The 18,516-nt window shown below is 44.7% G+C and overlaps 2 protein-coding genes across 3 annotated transcripts; one reads left to right on the forward strand and one right to left on the reverse strand.

Annotated features, from left to right (window-relative positions):
- Positions 1-34: 34 nt before the first annotated feature.
- Positions 35-7,789, forward strand: LOC144212230 (septin-4-like). 2 transcript variants are annotated; one of them, XM_077739930.1, is made up of 12 exons: positions 35-123; positions 453-944; positions 1,074-1,170; positions 1,238-1,324; positions 1,420-1,543; positions 1,624-1,758; positions 3,368-3,485; positions 5,686-5,787; positions 5,845-5,941; positions 6,743-6,905; positions 6,974-7,079; positions 7,146-7,789. In XM_077739930.1, exons 2-12 carry the CDS (start codon positions 849-851, stop codon positions 7,206-7,208), a joined length of 1,188 nt encoding a protein of 395 aa, XP_077596056.1. In that variant the 5' UTR covers positions 35-123; positions 453-848; the 3' UTR covers positions 7,209-7,789. The 2 variants fall into 2 exon arrangements, with proteins under 2 accessions (XP_077596056.1, XP_077596057.1); XM_077739931.1 differs by having other exon boundaries at positions 6,977-7,079.
- LOC144212229 (max-binding protein MNT-like) lies at positions 7,405-16,550 on the reverse strand. The gene is made up of 6 exons (XM_077739929.1): positions 16,041-16,550; positions 13,200-13,575; positions 11,904-11,945; positions 11,703-11,814; positions 10,467-10,659; positions 7,405-8,886 (listed from the first exon to the last, which is right to left on the reverse strand). Exons 1-6 carry the CDS (start codon positions 16,144-16,146, stop codon positions 8,249-8,251), a joined length of 1,467 nt encoding a protein of 488 aa, XP_077596055.1. The 5' UTR covers positions 16,147-16,550; the 3' UTR covers positions 7,405-8,248.
- Positions 16,551-18,516: the final 1,966 nt, after the last annotated feature.

Raw genomic sequence — 18,516 nt, forward strand, 5'->3', positions numbered from 1 at the left:
AGGCGTCACACGCACACACACTTAATCCAGTTCAGTGCGTTTTATGCGTACAAGTGTTCTGTTTGTGTGCCCTCAGCATGGAGCACATGTCGTCACCTGTTCGCTTTCGCAGCAAAAATAAAGGTCTGTTTTCTTTTATTTTTCTCAAATTTTAGAAAAAAGTAAAATATTATATTACTATACCTTCTTGGATACTACTTGTAGACCTACTTATAGTATACCATAGGCTATATCTGAAATCTGTTTACACTGGAAGCATTTTTACATTCTGCTCAGCTTTAATGATCATTGTAACCCAATGTTGCACTAAAATACATTTCTTTTATAGCCTTATTATGTATCAAATCTTGTAGCCTGCTGTGTGTTAAATATGTATGTTTGGAAAATTTACTTTTATTCCACATCGTTTCATGTATTCTCGCTTGTTAAATTGTGTTGGTATGTGTGTGCAGCTGCAACTTTGTCAGAAAAGGAGGTAAGACAAAAACATTTGTGCACCAGTGCTAGTGTTTCTAGTGTGTGTGTGTGTGTGTGTGTGTGTGTGTGTGCTGTAATGTGTTAAATCTCCACCCGCCCCCATCCATTCTAGAGCATTAAAAGCAGGATTAAGTGGCCGCAAAGCTTTGTGGGTAATGGGAGGTGATAACTAAAAGGAGGCCAGATGACGCCTGTTGGGTTCTGCGAACCAGGTAACTCCATCTCTTTTCTTGCAGCTATCGACTCTTCGCGTGAAAGACGAGGACAGCATTCGATTCCCATTCGCCAGCAGATTCCTACCAAACGCCTCACACTCTCTTCCTCCGGCCCGCCCGTCATCACCCGAGCGTTCCTTTGCGCCCGCCGCGAGGATGCCCCTATGGCAGCGCTCACTGGACTCGCCACTTAGCCCTGCTTCTTGCCCTCGGAGCCCTTGGGGATCCTTTGACCCATATGACTCGCCTGAGGTCAGAACTCGAAACATTGTATCAATTAACTCATTAGCTGCTACTAAAGTCAATAGTAGTGGCGTAGTAGTTAAACAAATATATAGTTTATAAAATTTCTTTAAACCTCCATTTGCCTCTCTTATATAGGATCAGGACAAAGAATATGTGGGTTTTTCCAATTTGCCCAATCAAGTTCACCGAAAAACTGTCAAAAAAGGTTTCACCTTCACGTTGATGGTTGCGGGTCAGTCTGACTATTCACACCGGATTCAAATTCATAATCATCCTAACTAACAAAACATAATGCACAGGCGAAAGCGGCCTGGGCAAGTCGACGTTGATTAACAGCCTGTTCCTTACTGATCTTTACAAAGAGCGAAAGATACCCAATGCGGAAGGTAAACCACGAAAATCATCGACATTCAAATAATTCAACGGAATGTGTGAATGTCTTCAGCGAGATCACAATTATTAATGTTTTCGTGTGATGCAGAACGGATCAGCCAAACGGTCAACATGGTAAAGCACACCGTGAGCATCGAGGAGAAAGGAATCAAGCTGAGGCTGAGCATCATCGACACGCCTGGCTTCGGCGATGCTGTCAACAACATGCAAAGGTCTACTATGCCTGAGCGCACTCCTTCACAATAAGAGGTGTGGGTTCTTATTTTGTATATTTATGTATATGCATATACAGCTGGAAGCACCTGGAGGATTATGTGGAGCAGCAGTTTGATCAATTCTTCAGGGACGAGAGTGGCCTGAACCGCAGGAACATCCAAGACAACCGCGTCCACTGCTGCCTCTACTTCATCTCGCCTTATGGACACGGGTACAGATGAGTTATTGGCAGTGGCGGGCCGTGCATTTCACACCTACACCTTCAGTATTGCTACGTCTAAATCAATCCAACCCTCAAAAACTATTTTATGGCTATAGAACCTTTACTACTGCTACGACACATAAAAAGCATAAATAAAAACCTCATGAAATTGAAATATTATTTAGGAATATAGCCATATTTTACTCACCAATTTAGTTGTACACAAAATCCATCCCCTTTTCTTTCCTCAAGAAGATTTCCATTAACTCCATCGTAGAGATTATCCGTACATTTGCGTTCCATCAAAACGTTCTTTCCTATTGCCATCGAAGCCAATGATGAAAGTTGAGTCTGTTCTGTTTTATTTCTATTTTTATTTTACTTTTTATTAGATTTAGAGCTGAAAATGTCTGTTCCCGGCTGTGACAGGTTAACTAGCTTCAGAGTTGTCCGACCTTTCTTCATGATGCCTAGATTTTCTTGAAAGGTCCACCTTGAAAATAGCTTTGAGAGTAAATCTGCAACCAAATACATTTCTTCTTCTGTTTAGCCATTGTGGCTTGACAAAACCACTATTAAATCAACATGGCAATAGATTTGCTTGTGCAGCTCGCTACAGATACAGTTTGCGGCTGAGTGGAGGACCTGGGTTCAAATCCAGGTCGGTCCACCTGTGTGGAGTTTGCATGTGTGGGTTTTCTAAGGGAATTCCAGTTTCCTCCAACATTCCAAAGACATGCATGGTAGGCTGATTGGGAACTCTAAATTGCCCCTAGGTATGAATAGCCTGCCATTGGCTGGCCACCAATTCAGGGTGTCCCCTGCTTCTGGCCCGAAGTCAGCTGGGACACGCTCCACCTGCCCCCGTGACACTAATGAGGATAAACCAGTTCATAAAATGAGATGAGACAAATGTCAACTTACACTCGTTGTGACGTCACCGACAGCTAACGACAGCCAATGAAGACGAGGTGAAGAGGGTACTTCACTCTTATGCAGTATAAAATAAGACGTGAAGCCCAGCATACTTCATGCGAAAGGCAGACTAGGACACCCTAGACTGGTCACCAGTCAGTCAGTTAGTTAGTTAGTCAGGCACACAGAGAGACAAACAACCATCCACACTCACAATCATCCCGCAACCAGCTGGAATTGAGCCCATGCCTGCCCGATTCGAAGTCTGGCAATTGAACCTCAACACCAAAAGGCGGCTTATAAAACTTATCCTTCGTAAAATGCCCACTCGTGCATAGACGTCTGTAGGGATTTGTATCCCTTTGTTATCAGAACAATTGGTATTCACGATGCCAGAGTAGCTAAAGCTTGAGAAGGGGAGGAATAAAACACTTTTCGTGTTCGTTCTTTCACAGTTAGGAACATTTGCCTTCTTCCCACTTCAGATGCTATTTTGTTGTCATTATGTATAGAAACTTGAAGGGTGGTGGTTAACATCTCATCCACAAATGGAGCAAGTGTTCCAATAAGTGAGGAATAGCATATGAACATGTATCTTGCTTTTTAGCTCGTTATGTTTTAGTTGTTTACATGTCACCAGCCCTTATTAAAAAAAAATATAGTCACTTAAAAGTCATATCTTGTCGTATGTACGTGTGTACAGGCTGCGTCCTCTGGACGTGGAGTGCATGCGAGCATTGCACGATAAAGTCAACATCGTTCCTGTGTTGGCCAAAGCTGACTGTCTGACAAAGGACGAGTTGTGCAGGAAAAAAGTCAAGGTAGGCGATACCCCAAGCACACCCATCAACCTAAGACCACATGAATCTGTATGACTGGCTACAAAAATCTTGATATGGACTTCAGTATCCTTATGTGAATCAGCACCAACAAGAAACAACATTTAAATTCACTTGTGTGACGCACAAAATACACGTTTACATCAATAATGTAATTACGAAATAATAGAATGTGCATAATAACATTTGAAAAAAACGATTATACATGATTAGGATTCTATTCTGAAACTGCCTTCCTTGCCAAGTAGAAATGTTCTTCAGGTGGTTTAAAAAAAATCAACATTTCAAGTTCATTTTGCAGTAAGAGTCTCACCTGATGCTGCAACATTTATATTCCGATCACAAACCTTACAATGAGCATACTGACTATCCTTTGCTGGTTGTATTACACCAATGAATTGGGTAATACAGTCCTGCAGAAATCTTCTGCAGCATTTAGACGGTTTTGCTCTCTTTTTGGGAGGGTCCATGCTTCTATATATTAACAACTATTCACTAGAACGTTGCGATTTATACCGTATTTTCACGACTATAAGGCGCACCGCATTATAAAGCGCACCCTCAATGAATGACATTTTTTCCATATATAAGGCGCACTGTATTAGAAGGCGCACTGTATTATAAGACGCACTGTATCATAAGTCGCACTGTATTATAAGGCGCACTGTCTATTTTGCAGAAAATTTAAGACTTTTAAGTGCGCCTTATAGTCGTGAAAATATGGTAATTGCTATTGACTTCCAGGTATGAAGCACTCACGACACAGTCATCTCTAGAGCCAGCCATTGTTGATGTTTTGGATTTTTTTTTGGTATAAAATCTTGCAGTGGGGGATGAGCTATATCAGGGGTGGCCAACCAGTCAGAGACCAAGAGCCACATTTTTTACTGTGTTACCGCAAAGAGCCACATTTTTTACTGTGTTACCACAAAGAGCCACATTTTTTACTGTGTTACCGCAAAGAGCTACATCACACACATACCTTTGCTCAGCCAGATTTATTGTAAATGTCACACACCAGCATAGTAATGACATAAATTGACTCCTACAGTACTAACAGCACAGGCCAGTCATTATCAACAATGAACATTGTGTGCACTGTCTCACACAGACAAACTCTCAGTTCAACCAAGTCCACAAACAAAAATATAATAATTTACAATAGCGTTTTTCTTTTACTATGCATGTTACTTAGTGGGACTTCTGTCATAAAATCAGAGCCTATTTTTGCGCAACATTCGCTCCTTGTGAGCTGTCATTTATTATGAATGGCTTTTAACTAGCGCGCCCACCACGTGGGTGTACACCTCGCTCTTCTATTGGCTGCTCCCGGCTGAGCACTCTCGCCTTGGTCTGCCTCGCAGGGGGTGTGGCTTTTTCAGCCGACGCTCGATCTTTGGGATACTTTTTGTGTGCGCGACGCCGTTCATTGTCGCTTCTGGTTCACGGGAGCTCTCCCACTCTGTTAAAAACGTTTACTCAAATGACCTTGCTCCTGCTGGGAAACTTTGAGGTATTTTCATCCCAAGCACATGCGCATTGGACGAAAATACCGTATTGAACTCAAGCGAAGCGCACACGCAAATAAAAATAAAACACAAATACAAACTTTGATATGGACGTAAGAGCCGCATGAAACCGGGCAAAGAGCCGCATGCGGCTCGCGAGCCGCGGGTTGGCCACCCCTGAGCTATATGATGGAAGATTTTGTAAACTAAGATGCCATCTGCATATTTAACAGTATTGTTTCAGTTCAGGCGTTTGTGTTTTTTTAATATCCGACAGTGGTGGTTTTTCGCTTGGTTTTCTGTTTTTTTCCATATATAAGGCACACTGGATTATAAGGCGCACTGACTATTTTGGAGAAAATTTTAAGACTTTTAAGTGCGCTATATAGTGAAAATACGGTACTTGGCCGGTCCAAGATTGCCGTGATTGCACATACCGAAGTGAGTTTGTGGAAAATTAAGCGAAGTTAGGTAGATCTGGAAAAATCCGGCAACAGTGATGAAAAAAAAATCATTACTGGCAAAAAATTGTGAATCCGAATTACTTTAGCTTTACGGCCGCAGTGTTTATTTTTTCTCACAAATCCATATGATTTAAGGAAAATCCTTACGGAATGACAGGTATACACAAGACAAAGAAAGTGTTTCCCTTTGTCATGTTTTCAATGTCGTAGATCCGTGAAGAGCTGCGTCGCTTCGGAATTAACATCTACCAGTTTTCGGACTGCGACTCGGATGAAGATGATGACTTCAAGAGGCGTGACCAGCTTCTCAAGGTAATCTTAGCTCACTGTCCAAAATACTGGTGAATGACCATTGTCCCATGTGCGCAGGACACAGTTCCGTTTGCAGTGGTCGGCAGCAACATCCTGGTGGAGAGCAAAGGCCGCAAGTTCAAGGGTCGCGTGTACCCCTGGGGTGTAGTCGAAGGTAGCGGTGTTCACTTAAGACTGACTATGTGGGTCATTCCGGAATTGCATGATGCAACCCGGAAGGAAGAATCGGCACAGACATAGGGAGAACATGAAACTCCACACAAGAAAGCCAGAACCCACCGAGGATTGAATGCTCGACCTCAGAAATGGGAGGCTACGTGCTAAGTCGAACACCATGCTGTCCAGGATGTGCCTTGTAGTGGTTTTTGTTGATCTCAGTGTGCTCAATACGTCGATGGCGAGCTATCAGTCAATCACTAAGGCATTATTGGTGGAGTCCAAGCACGATTGCTACCTGCCAATATACAATTGGGGTCGTGCTGCATCAGGCATACCTAACTGCTGAGCTTTGTCAGGGGGCGAGAAAAAAATGGTCAATCGCGCAAAATTAGCTCCTTGTAAAGTAGGTATTTGAGCAAAAAAAAATTGTGCACCCCTGCTCTATAGAATACCATGATGCTAGATGTTGAACATGCCTTGGGTATCTTGCTTGGTATGTTTTATTTCTCGGCACGTCATCAAAACTAAATTTTATCATTACAGTATAGACTACTACATTGTACCTAGACGGAATAAACAAGTCTCTGGTTCTCCCATCTCGGGCAAGTCATTTTCCTTCGAAAAAGCTAAATTTATTGTTTTGTATGGTTGTCGAGATTTTTTTTGCTAGGTTAAACGTCCTCAATTTTGGATTGACCCACTTGTAGACTTATTTCCATTTTCAAGAAAATGTACCATGTTGGTAATTTTAAGTGAACTCAAGACTTTGATATCCATCTTCTTTTCCTGCTTTCAGTCGAGAGTCCGGCACATTCAGACTTTCTGCTTCTGCGGGATATGCTAGTGAGGACGCATATGCAGGACCTTAAGGATGTGACCCGTGAGAGCCACTATGAGAACTACAGAGCTCATTGCATCCAGAGCATGACTCGCATGGTGGTCCGAGAGCGCGAACGGAGGCACGTGTCGGCGAGCGTCTGCGGATGGCTATCGGTCGTCGCTCCTCACTGTCATCCTGTTTCTTCAGCAGTTTGCGTGAGAAGTCCCGCGAAGGAAGCGATGTGGACGTCCCGCTGCCACTCGCTGCATTTGACGTGGAGAAGGAAAGGCTCATTTTTGAGAAAGACCAGGAGGTGCGCCGAATTGAGTCCATAATGTGCCTTGTAGTGGTTTTTACTGATTTGTGTCATTGTGTGCAGCTGAGAAGGATGCAAGAGCTTCTGGAGAGGATTCAGGAACAGATGCATAGCAGCCGCATATGAAGACGAGACGACCATTTTGTGATCTTCACCTCAAGATGATACTTCTCAGCATCATCTGTGTAGTTTTTTGTGGCCTACTTTTTCTTTCTACTGCTATCTAGTGGCTGTCATAGTCTATCACACCGTCTCCTGTTTTGTATATTATATACTGAAAAAAAAGCAAATACATTTTGGACATCAGACCCCAACAAACAAGGATTGTTGTAAATGTAATAATATTTATTAAGAATTTTCAGATTAAGGTCATCATGTTGAGGGCCCGCAGTGCTCAGGCCTTATAACTTAACTTTCACCATAGGGAAAAACAGCTGCGTTGGATTAATATATAATATCAATATTATATACTGTGAGGGCAAACATCCCAACCCCCCATTTTGTCTACATGGTCCCACAAACATGCACCACAACTAAAAAGTAGAAGTCAGACGCTCCACGTGCATCACATTCAGGTTAACAAACAAGATTACACAACCAAATATGGAATCAGAAGAATATTAGACGAGAGTACATCAGCAAGAAAAAGTTGTTTCCTTAAATGTTCCAACAAAAAAAAAAGAAATCTAAACTTCTTTCATTGCTTATCATTCACTCAGTGTGCTTGTTATCACAGTGATCGAAAGGTTAAACCATTGACCCCCATTGACGACGATGGTCAGAGTCAATGGCGTTGTACAAGTTCAGTGGTCGCATTCACACATTTGCCCTGTTCACGACCCTCCAAAAAAGTCAAGTTTCAGTTTTCATTGTTGGTAACCCCCAAAAGTATTTCCGATCGCCACAAGATCGCAGAGAATCAGCATTTGAAGAATCTGAACTCATGCTAACCTATTTCCTCGGCACTGAGATAGCACCAAAGCAACATTTGATCCTTTGGCCTGAGGATAATATGAGGACGCTGCTTTTCTGAAAAAGTAACTTAACGTCAATGATCCAGCTTGTTTGTATTGGGTTGGTGGGCTACCTTCTGAAGTCCTTCTTGCCGGTGGACACGAATAAGTTAACAATAACATCACAACCGTAGCAACGCGCCGACAGCGCGTTCAGGCCAGTTTGAGTGTGCCAACGGGGAAAGTGGGCACTGTTACCATGGTGACGGACGCCTGGCCCACAATTTGGGGACGAGGTGCCAGCACGGCGGCAGGTTTCACCAGAGCCGCCGCCTGCTGGCCAGCTGTGGTGGCCACGTTGGCACCTGCCTGGGGGGCGGCCTGCACGTGGTGGGCAAAGGTGTGGGCGATGACGGCGGGCGGGGTGCCCGGTACCGCCTGTGGGTACAAGGCAGGCAGGCGCGCCGGGAGCGGGGCTGCAAGGCGGGCCACCGGGTGCACCGCGATTCGACTGATGGCCCGGGCTGGACCGGGCGAGGGAGCTATGTGCGGGAGGTGCTTGTGGTTGGCCGGTAGGGCGGGGCCCGGCGAGGGGGCGATGTGCGGGAGGTGCTTGTGATTGGCAGGGAGGGCGTGACTGATGGCCCGGATGACAGACGGGTGGGACGCAGGGGGCCGGGGGGCGGTGGCGCGGGCGATGACACCGGTCGTCGGCAGGGCAGACGGCGGTGGGGCGGGCGGGGTCACTTGCCATACCGGAAGTCGTGTAATCGGGGTTGCCTGTGGGGGCAGGAGGGGTGTGGGAATGCTGGAGGGCTCCTCGTCGGCGTCCTCCAAATTGTCTTCGCCTTCTGCGGAGAGCAACATTGCTGTCAGAAGTGTTTATCCATGTAAAACTGACATTGTAAGGCAGAATGACTCAGCAGCAAGATTTTGACGAGTCACCAAATCAAATTTGCTAACTAAGAGTAACGATTAACAAAGATCAGCAGTGATAATTCAATGAGTACATCCAAATTTGATGATTAATCTGGTTTGAGGTCAGAAAATGTCATGAATCAGCGAGAATATCAAGTCAAATCATCACAATTCAAGATGGCTCAGCAAATGTCATGACTGACGAGTCACCAAGAAATGATTTACCGTCAAGTTAATGTCATGATGAGTCAGCAAGAATGTATTGAACCATTTAAAAGGATGACTCAGCAAATATTGACACTTGTTGGCTCATGAATTTGAATGACCAGCTGTAGCTCGTCAAAGTCAATCAGCAAACACTAATCCTTCATTTATCGCAGATAATGTAGACCAGACATGGCCGCGATAATAAAAAAAAAAAAAAAACGCAAAGTGGGACCACCCTTATTATTACTATACATACTAAACTACATGATTTCACGCCTAACCGAAAATACAAGTACACAAGTCCTATAGTCAAGGAGTGTATTTATTAAATCACAGTTACAGGCATATGAAGACTATTGTATAAATAAATATAATCTATAAATGTAAATGTAAATACTGTATTCACAGTGAAAGTAGTTCCTCCCCACTTGATTTAAATAAAATAAAACGGTATATTGGAGCTTTTGTCCATGTCCTCTGTCATATTCGACAGGCATTTTTCTTACAAATAATGCTGTTGTTTTTGTCATGACAATCAAGACAATTGGCAAATTCAGTCTCCTTCTGAGTGGCCCCAAGCAGTGCAGACGTCCTCTCATCATGCCAGCATCATAATACCGGTTCATTTTTAAAATCCTTGGAGTCGGGGTGTCTTCGTCCATATGAGAATTTACAGTTTTGCACCTCGGGAGATGCAAGCTTCGGGCAGTGAACAACGGCACATATGCACCAGTGGCCAAGGAAATGGGCAGCGCTTTGGGAAGAAGAACGGTCGCTGCAATGTGCAACACAGCAGGCTGGGCAGAGAGACCAGCTGCTACAACCCGCACCTCTTCACCTCACGATAATTTATTAGAATTTATTTGCAGCAAACAGATCGCCACAACACGCACAGGGAAAAAGAGCTAACTTCCTGTGTATCACCAGGCGTAATGGGGGTGCTACTCCTTTGGCATATCAGAGAACGTCAATATTTAGAGCGCATTTTCAATGCCGACTCAAAAATAATGGCAAAATTCACTCGCAAAAGAGAGGAAATGGCAAGACGAATGCATCTAGGTACTGTATTATATGATATTTGGCACGCCCACTTTCTCTCTAATGTAGATTCCTTCTGCGACACTAAGAGATGAAGCGCTGCTCTGTTACGCCATTTTTCATCCGGCTGCGAGTTTCAGAGTAGATTTAGACATTTTTTATACTTTATTTATATGTATATATGAAAAACATCTGCGATGTTGTGAAACTGCAAAAATTGAAGCCGCGAAATAAAGATCACAGTACTTGCCACCAGTCTGGGGCATACCTGAGGCGGTAGAGGTGGACGCCTGGTCGTCTTCGGGCCGGACGGTCTGTCGGATGACACGCTCGATTTCCAGTGCATCCATGCGCTGACTCAGCTCTTTTTTGAGTTCGGCTAAACGCTGCTGCGTGGCTATCTTCTCACGGGCCAGGCGCTCCATTTCATGCTCGTACTCCTTCTCCTTGCGCTTCAGCGTCTGCGTCACACCAGGGGAAGGAGAAATCATGCACACGAGCTAATTTTTGCACGTCCGTCAACTTTCAGCTTCCAGAACGGCCGCCTTGTTCACATGGCATTGTCATTTGCAAATGACAATTACTGTGTAACAGGGTGGGGTATTGACCAATCGTCATCGTATTTCTGAAATATGAATCGAAAGGATCGTCTGCTGGATTACACATTCCTAAAGGGTGTTGCCTGCGACAAACGACAAAACGCAAAGGGTCCCCCTATTTAAAAAAAATAATGATAATATCTTTTTTACTTCAGTGCTGAGTTCTAGTAGCAAGCGTAGGACCCGAGTCGCTTCCGCTTGCCAGTTTCAGCGTGGAGTTTAACATTTTTACGAACTTCCAAAAAATAAAGGTAACATAGTAAGCATAATCGACCGGAGGCGGTCAATCGGGTTTTTTATTTTAGTGACTATTTTCATCGTATGCTTTTTTTTGTGTGGGAAAATCACGTAGAATCACATAGACAAATATTTTTGTAACTATTTTATGTAAATCTGCAATACTAAAAATATATTTTTGTATTCCCGTGATTCAGTAAGATTCCAAATTGCAAATTCCTAAAAAGAACCATAAACCACTAAAAATGAACCAATTGAAAGAACCATTCATGAATTTTATGACGCAGACGGGGCGCAGACACTTACAGAATCCTAGCAATGTAAGAGTTCTGTTGATCGTCAATGCGATACCGTAGTGACGCAGCAGGGGGTTCGGAAAATCTCGCGACATTCGTCATCTAGTGACCAGCCAATCATGAATTTTACGACGTGCAGACGGGGCGCAGACACTTACAGAATTCTGCCTATCAACGACCTCCGGTCGAATAAATGTAATTAACAAAAAAAACTATTTCTCCCAGAAAATAAGCACGATGCAGTGAAGGCACGATAGTTGAAGCCGAGATATTCGAGGGATTACTGTATTGTCCTTTTCAAACAATCAATATATTGAAGTCCCTTTTATGACCAATCTTTCGGTGGCAGTGTCGCTAACAACTAATCCTTACCTGAATGTAACGCAGAGCGCTGCGCAGGACGCTGAGGTTGGACGTCTTTTTGTCATCCACGTTAGGGACATTCTTCTTAAGCTTCTCGAAACATTCCTTCAGATGAGCGCGTCTGACAAAAACAAAAAGGCAACCAATAAGAAAAACAAAACATTAAAAGGATGATCCTTTTGAGTTAGGAGCATGTCAAAAGTAACACACCGATTCTGCTCCAGCTTGTTGTGGACTTCCCTTGTTCCTGCCCTGAAAGACAGCAGGATAAATAAAGCGTTGCTTTGAAATAGGAATGCTTTGACTTACACTATTTAAAAATGCTACTTGTCCCATTTTTGTTGTTGCGATACAAATTTCGGTTTCAGTAAATCTGATGCAAGTTTTTAAGATATCTGCCATTGCTTGCTAAAATTGGGAGTTCTTGTCACATAGATAGCAAAATAAATACAAATGTTGCACACCAAAAAAAATAGATGATTTTTTTTAATCATAGATCTAAAAAATGTGTTAATTGCATACTTATATTATGATGCAACACGATCATTTATATTAAGTTAGATGTGCCAATGGCAACAAGACAACTAAACGGCGCAACCTCACTATAGTCGATAAAGGCATATATTTGTTACTGTTTACTTTTGATATAATCGTGTAATAAAAAGCAAAATGTGCGGCTTTAGAGGTAAACGTGGGAGAAAGGGATTTCTATTTTTTTACTCTGCAACTCTGCTCCCTAAATGGTAAAGAGTTGAAATATTTCAATTTCATCTGTTCACCCGCATATGCATGACAAACCAACTGCAGTTGCAAGCAAAAAATGACCAACTTAAAATTGCTTAAATAGGACATTACAGGATTTAATTATTTAATTTATTTTCAATACAAATTATCCCGCAAAGATGAAAAATTCTAAACATCCTAAATTATGGAATGAATATCACAGGTTCATTGGATTCAGCTTATTATTTAACTTTTTTAAATGTTAAACAAAAATAAGAAGAATGGTCCTGAGAATGTTAATTGTAGTTACATCATAGCTCAAATATAACAAATTAACCATTTTGCTTTTTGGAAATTAAAAAAATTATAAATAATTTTGGGTCAACATAACTCCATCAGTGAGGGAGCTGTTGGCGCATCGGCCTCACAGTTCTGATATTCAGGGTTCAATTCCCGGTGGGTTCTTGTGTGGAGTTTGCATGTTCTCTGCATGGGTTTTCTCCGGGTGCTCCGGTTTTGTCCCACAACCCCAAAGCATGCAGGTTAGGCTGGTTGAACACTCTAAACTTGTCCCTAATTGTGAGTGTGAATTGTTGTTCTTTCTCCAAAGGATTCTTTGATATCAACACTTTTGCTTTTGTCAACTGCCAATGACAGCGACAGACGTCCAAAGTATTTTAACGGGGAAGGCGTACTTGTTCATGAATCATTTTCGCCAGTTCAAATGGATTGGACGGCTATCATTGTCAATGGCAGCCAAAGAGTTAAGTGTGAAATACTGACCCTCCGGGTCTTCTCTTGTTGTTGGCGCCGCCTCTGGCATCATCAGGCGTCATCCCGTTGGTCCGGAGATGGGCCGTTGGGTCGGCCGGAGTGTGAACCAGCCCGTTTCCACAGGCGGGTGGCGGGTACTGAAGATCAACCTGAGGCAGCGAGCGGTCGATAGCGTCCCCTTTGACTTGCGGGGTGCATTGTGGCTGTGGCGGGGAACGAGAAGCGCAGGGGGTGGGAGACGGCGTCGCCGGGGTGACTGGCGCCATCGGAATGAGGGCGATGGGCACTTGAAGGGGAGGGAGGGGGGTGCAATTGGCTCCTATCGGCTGCAGTGAGGTCGGCTCCGCCTTGTTGATAAACGTCTTCACCTTGCATGGCTCCTCCTCTATATAGCGGTGGATTAAATTGGGACAAGTTTCAATTAATCCACACTATATGAATTAAGAGCGGGGTGTGGAGGGGGAGGGGGATCGAGATTGACTTGTCCGAAAAACTATGGAATACCAGACGCTCCAAAAATGAATATAAATAGAAATTAACATAGTTAAATGAACTGGTTCAGAGTTTGATGGGAGAATGAGATATGCTATGCGCGCAAAAAGTATGCAAAAGTTCAAGGAATAAAAACCGAAATAAAGATTGTATTCAATTAAAACAGAAAAGAAAAGTTGAAAAAAATTAATGGAAAGATAAAAATTAGGGCTGGCCCAGCGGCTAACTGATTAGCGCGTCAGGCTCAAAATTATGGGGTCCTAGGTTCGATCCGAGGGCGGTCCTACTTTGTGGAGTTTGCTTGTTCTCTTGGCTTGTGTGGGTTTTCTCTGGGTATTCCAGTTTCCTCCCACATTCCAAAAATAGAACATGCATGATAGGCTGATTGAACACATTAAATTGCCCTCAGGCATGCGTGAATGGTTGTCCTTTTTCTCATGCCCAGCAATTGGCTGACCTACACTTCATGGTCTGTCCTGCCTGCGACCAAAAGTCAGCTGGGATAGGTTCCAGCACCCTCTGCGACCTATGTGAGGATAAGCAGTTCAGAAAATGAAAATAAAAATTACATAAATATTAAATCGATCAGCCACCATAAAATTGACAGCTACAATTTTAAATACACATCGGAAAAATATCTCATTTTAAATAAATTTAAAAAATTAATGGTTTGAAAAGCTGATGCTAATTTACAAAATAAGATCACTATGTATTAAATTATCTTGATTTGAAAGGCGACACGGTGGAAGAGTGGTTTGTATGTGTATGGGAGACAGATTGCTCGCCTCCTTGTGCCCTGTGATTGGTTGGGAACCGATTCAAGGTGTCCCCATCCACTGCCTATAGTTATCTCGGATAGGGTCCAGCACCCCCACGACCCTTGCGAGGATAAACGGCTTGCAAGATGAACGACTATTTACTTGATTGCAACCAGCCTACTGTCCTTAAATATAAGGGTAGGAAGCAACGTGATGGCATAATCAGGAAACCAACACACACTTATGTCATGCTCATGTATGTCTATGTTGTCATGGTAACAGCTAAAATGTCGAACATCCTCAGCGTCGTGATTTCTTAGACATATTTAGCAGCCGAGAGTCAGCATCTATCTCACAATTTAAACAGTTGTGTTTTTATTTTTACTTAATTACAATTCTAGTTACAACCGGTTCAGAGGGTTGGCTGCTCATTGTCGTCATGCCAGCAAATGAAATTTTGAAAGAGGCTCGTCAGCGTCAAAATTATTTTTGGTGGACAGCGCTGTTTTAGTTTTTTACTTTTCTTCTGCCAGCTTGGCCCTTTTTGCCTGGTTTCCACCTTCACTTTTAGCCAGAGTTTGTAAAAGGAACCTATCTAGGGTTGTTTGCTTTTGTCTCCCCTTCAAAATATCACGAAAAAGACGCACACAAATGTCCTCACATTAGCATAACGCACGACCACTTGCCAACTTGTCCTGGTGCACCTCTCGTATTGGCGAGCCAGCATACACGACTTATGCTTTTTTTAATCATTTAGTGCTTAATACTGATTATCATCATACTCTATTTCTTTGCATTATCCTTCACCGCACCTTCTTGCTTTTGACCCATTGTTTTTCCCTTAATTTTTAGCGGCCATTAAGTTACATTTTTATGGCAGGAAATGAACGGCTCCGGCCCACAAGAAATCAAAGTGGCTCGCGAGCCAAACCAAGTTTGACACCGCTGGTTTACAGTTTACACAAACCAGATTGCAACGCGCACGCGCAAAGGCACTTATGTAAGAGTGTGCGCTATAGATCGGCATGGGGGAGGGGTGTGGGCAGGGTAACTGGCCACTCCCCCTTCAAGTGTGTGCGCTGTCTAGCTGAAGACACGTGGTGTAAGAAATATGCGGGGGTCGGGGGGGGGGTGTCTTTGTGCCACGTCATCAGAAGGAGGCGTCACGTACCCCCTCCGCATTCCTTGCTTCCACGCTAATACGCGTGCTCGTGAACAACAAACAAGAGGAGTGGCCGTGAGGGAGCCCCCCGCGCACGCGCCTGTGTCATACTGTTATGTAAAGTGTGTGTGCGTGCTCGCCACCGCCCTCTTAAAGTGGGACGAGTGGATCTCGCGCGCGTGTGCGTGCGTGCGTGCGACACACTTCTACCACACATGCCACCGCTGACGTCACAAAAACGGAAAAAAGGTCTAATAAAAATTTGAGGTGGGAATAAAAACGGACGGGAAATCCTTGCTGGTGACGTGCGGTTGATAAAAAAAGAAGAGAAGCGACCACTAGGCAGGAAGTGGACATTCCAAGAAAAAGCCAAATCGCACAAGTAAAGAGGGGGAGAAGAAGTGGGTCGACTCTGCGTGCTCGTCGTCGGGTTCTTACCGCATAAGAGGCGCCGAGAGTCGGCTTGAACGGGCTCGGCGTGCCGGTCTCGCTCGGCTTGCCATTCCAGGAAGCGGGCGGCCTCCAGCAGCGTGTCGATGCTCATCGCGAAGACAGAAAAGGAGCAACGATTGCGACCAGGACAAACGAGAGGAAAGGGGGGGCGCTCGGGATGGGTACAGCGCGGGGAGGTGTCTGGTCCTCTGGGGCGCGCGCAAGGTCCGCTCGCCTCCGCGTCCCCGTGGGCTTCTCGCGGGCCGGACCGGACCGAGCCGGGGGTGGTCGGCGTCAAAGTGCGGGAGCAACAAGATGGCGACGCGGCTGGCTCGTCCGACACACAACAAGCTTTTTTTGCGTCGAACTCAGGCCACGCCTACATACACGTCAGCCACGCCCTTTACTACGGCTCCGGTAAAACGCGGACGACGCCACGTACCCTATTTACGTCGAGTCGGGCCACTTTTATCCCTCCCATGGGTACCACTCAAACTCCTTTGCGTCGTTCATATTGACTGTAGGCGTTGAAAGGCGGCGTGGCCAATATGACGTTACCGAGCGCTCGCCTAGTTTGTGACGGCACGTTCCCTTCCATTAAAGATGGATTCCATGTTTTGCAAAATGCCGCACAGCGCGAGCGCGTGAGGCCGCCTATTGGCTGCCTCAGCGGCAGCTGGCCAATCCACGTTGAGAACAACAAGCGTGGTGCTGGGCCACATGGGCGCCCCCCTAACATAGAGCGTATATACGTGTGCGTGTGTGCGTGCGCGTGTGTGCGTGCGCATGTGTGTGTGCGCGTTTGTGCGTGTGATTGTGTGCGCGTGTATGTCATTGTGTGTGCGTGTGATCGCGTGTAAGTGATTGTGTGTGCGTGTGTGTGTGTGTGTGGGGGGGGGGGGGGGACGCTGGCGATAGGGGGCTTTGCATGGCTAGCGCGTGACTTGCAAACCACGCCTCCTTATCACGAGGGCCTGTCAGTCAAAACGCAGAGAGGGCGGGGACTGTTACAATGACGTTTGCTCTTGAAAACAAATCTGAGCGTTTAAAAAAAAACACAATTCGCAAAACTTTGTGCCTACTTTTTATAATTTTCTCTTTAGATAAAGCCCATAAAGAGCGTGGCCTGAATGTGTGCGGATGCACGAGGAAGAAAAGCACATGACAAGCACGTGAGCTGAGAGGGGGTGGATCCATGGGCGGGGCTAGTCTGGCTCAGCTGATGACCCACTTCCAGTGTAGTGTTGCTGCATCACTCGTGGACGCAGGAAAGAATATCGATTTGAACCAGAACTGATATTTGTTGCTTTCACCTCTTTGACTGCCATTGACGGTGAAAGACGTCTACACCGAGTCTTAAAATTATGGCTGACGTTCAGTTTTTATTGGTAGACAAGTAATGAATTTATGATCTGCACAAGAAGCTTGAGTAGCCTACATTCTACTGCAATTCTAGGCTTCAAAACTAGAGCCCCTTCAACATTGCCTTCTTTGCAGTACATTTTCTTTGATCTGCAGTTTCAGTGGTGTCAATTGAATGTTATAATAGTCTCTCTCTCACTATATATTTGCAATTTCGCTCAAATTAGATTTTTTTTGCCCATAACTCATTCACTGGCATTGATAGTTATAGACATTCATTTTAAGTAGGTCAGTTGGTTTTTCAGTGATTTCAAAGGGGATAGATGACTTGGATTTTGGGAGGGCTTGGCCCAAGGAAAAAAGTCACATCTTCAGTGTGTCTTGGTTTTTATCATATATTTTGGATATAAAACTTTCCATAGCATCCTCTACTTTCTCAGAGCTCGTAGCGGGAGTGGCCTCTCTGCAGCGGTTGCCTCAGCGACAGTTGCCAGGATACCGGCGAGTCCCAAGCGGGTAGAAAATAGGCCGGGGAAGCCTCCATTATTGATGAGGCCCCACCACATATAAATGCCATTTTTAAAAGGAAAATTGGACTCAAAATCTTCTCATATTGAATATTTCCGGGTGGAATATCACACCAACTTTTGAAGAGCAATTATGGGCTGTACGCGAAACAAATGCACTAACAACTTGCTAAAATGTTGTATTTTGGGGTTGAACATCACCATAGTAATTTCTTATCCCGCCCCATTTTCTGAACCGCTTTATCCTCATTAGGGTGGTGGGGGTGCTGGAGCCTTTCCCAGCTGACTGCAGGTCCGAGGCGGGGGACCCTAAATTGGTGGCCAGCTGAGGGCACAAGGAGATCGACAACTATGTGCACTCACACATACCTAGGGGCAAATTCAAGTGTCCAATCAGCCTACCATGCATGTTTTTGGAATGTGGGATAAAACCGGAGTACCCAGAGACACCAAACTCCTGGCGGGACCGGCCGAGTTCATTCCCCAGCACCGGGGCCGCCTCAGCCTCCAACTGCTGCCCGCCCGAGAGACACTTCATGGCCAGGCTCCTGCCAGGGTCGGCCGGTCCTCCCCCTAACATCAACCGAGGCCCC

The sequence above is a fragment of the Stigmatopora nigra genome, chromosome 19 (assembly GCF_051989575.1).
Source record: "Stigmatopora nigra isolate UIUO_SnigA chromosome 19, RoL_Snig_1.1, whole genome shotgun sequence".
Classification (NCBI taxonomy): domain Eukaryota; kingdom Metazoa; phylum Chordata; class Actinopteri; order Syngnathiformes; family Syngnathidae; genus Stigmatopora; species Stigmatopora nigra.

Bases quoted from the DNA above. Each gene is read 5' to 3' on its own strand.
- LOC144212229 (XM_077739929.1), bottom strand. From the start codon at position 16,146: ATGAGCATCGACACGCTGCTGGAGGCCGCCCGCTTCCTGGAATGGCAA. The intron at 10,660-11,702 runs GTAAGGATTAGT...GGTGTGACGCAG, and splicing joins GCGCTCTGCGTTACATTCAG to ACGCTGAAGCGCAAGGAGAA. The intron at 8,887-10,466 runs GTATGCCCCAGA...TGCTCTCCGCAG, and splicing joins GTCCACCTCTACCGCCTCAG to AAGGCGAAGACAATTTGGAG.
- LOC144212230 (XM_077739930.1), top strand. From the start codon at position 849: ATGCCCCTATGGCAGCGCTCACTGGACTCGCCACTTAGCCCTGCTTCT. The intron at 1,759-3,367 runs GTACAGATGAGT...ACGTGTGTACAG, and splicing joins ATCTCGCCTTATGGACACGG to GCTGCGTCCTCTGGACGTGG. The intron at 5,788-5,844 runs GTAATCTTAGCT...CCATGTGCGCAG, and splicing joins GGCGTGACCAGCTTCTCAAG to GACACAGTTCCGTTTGCAGT.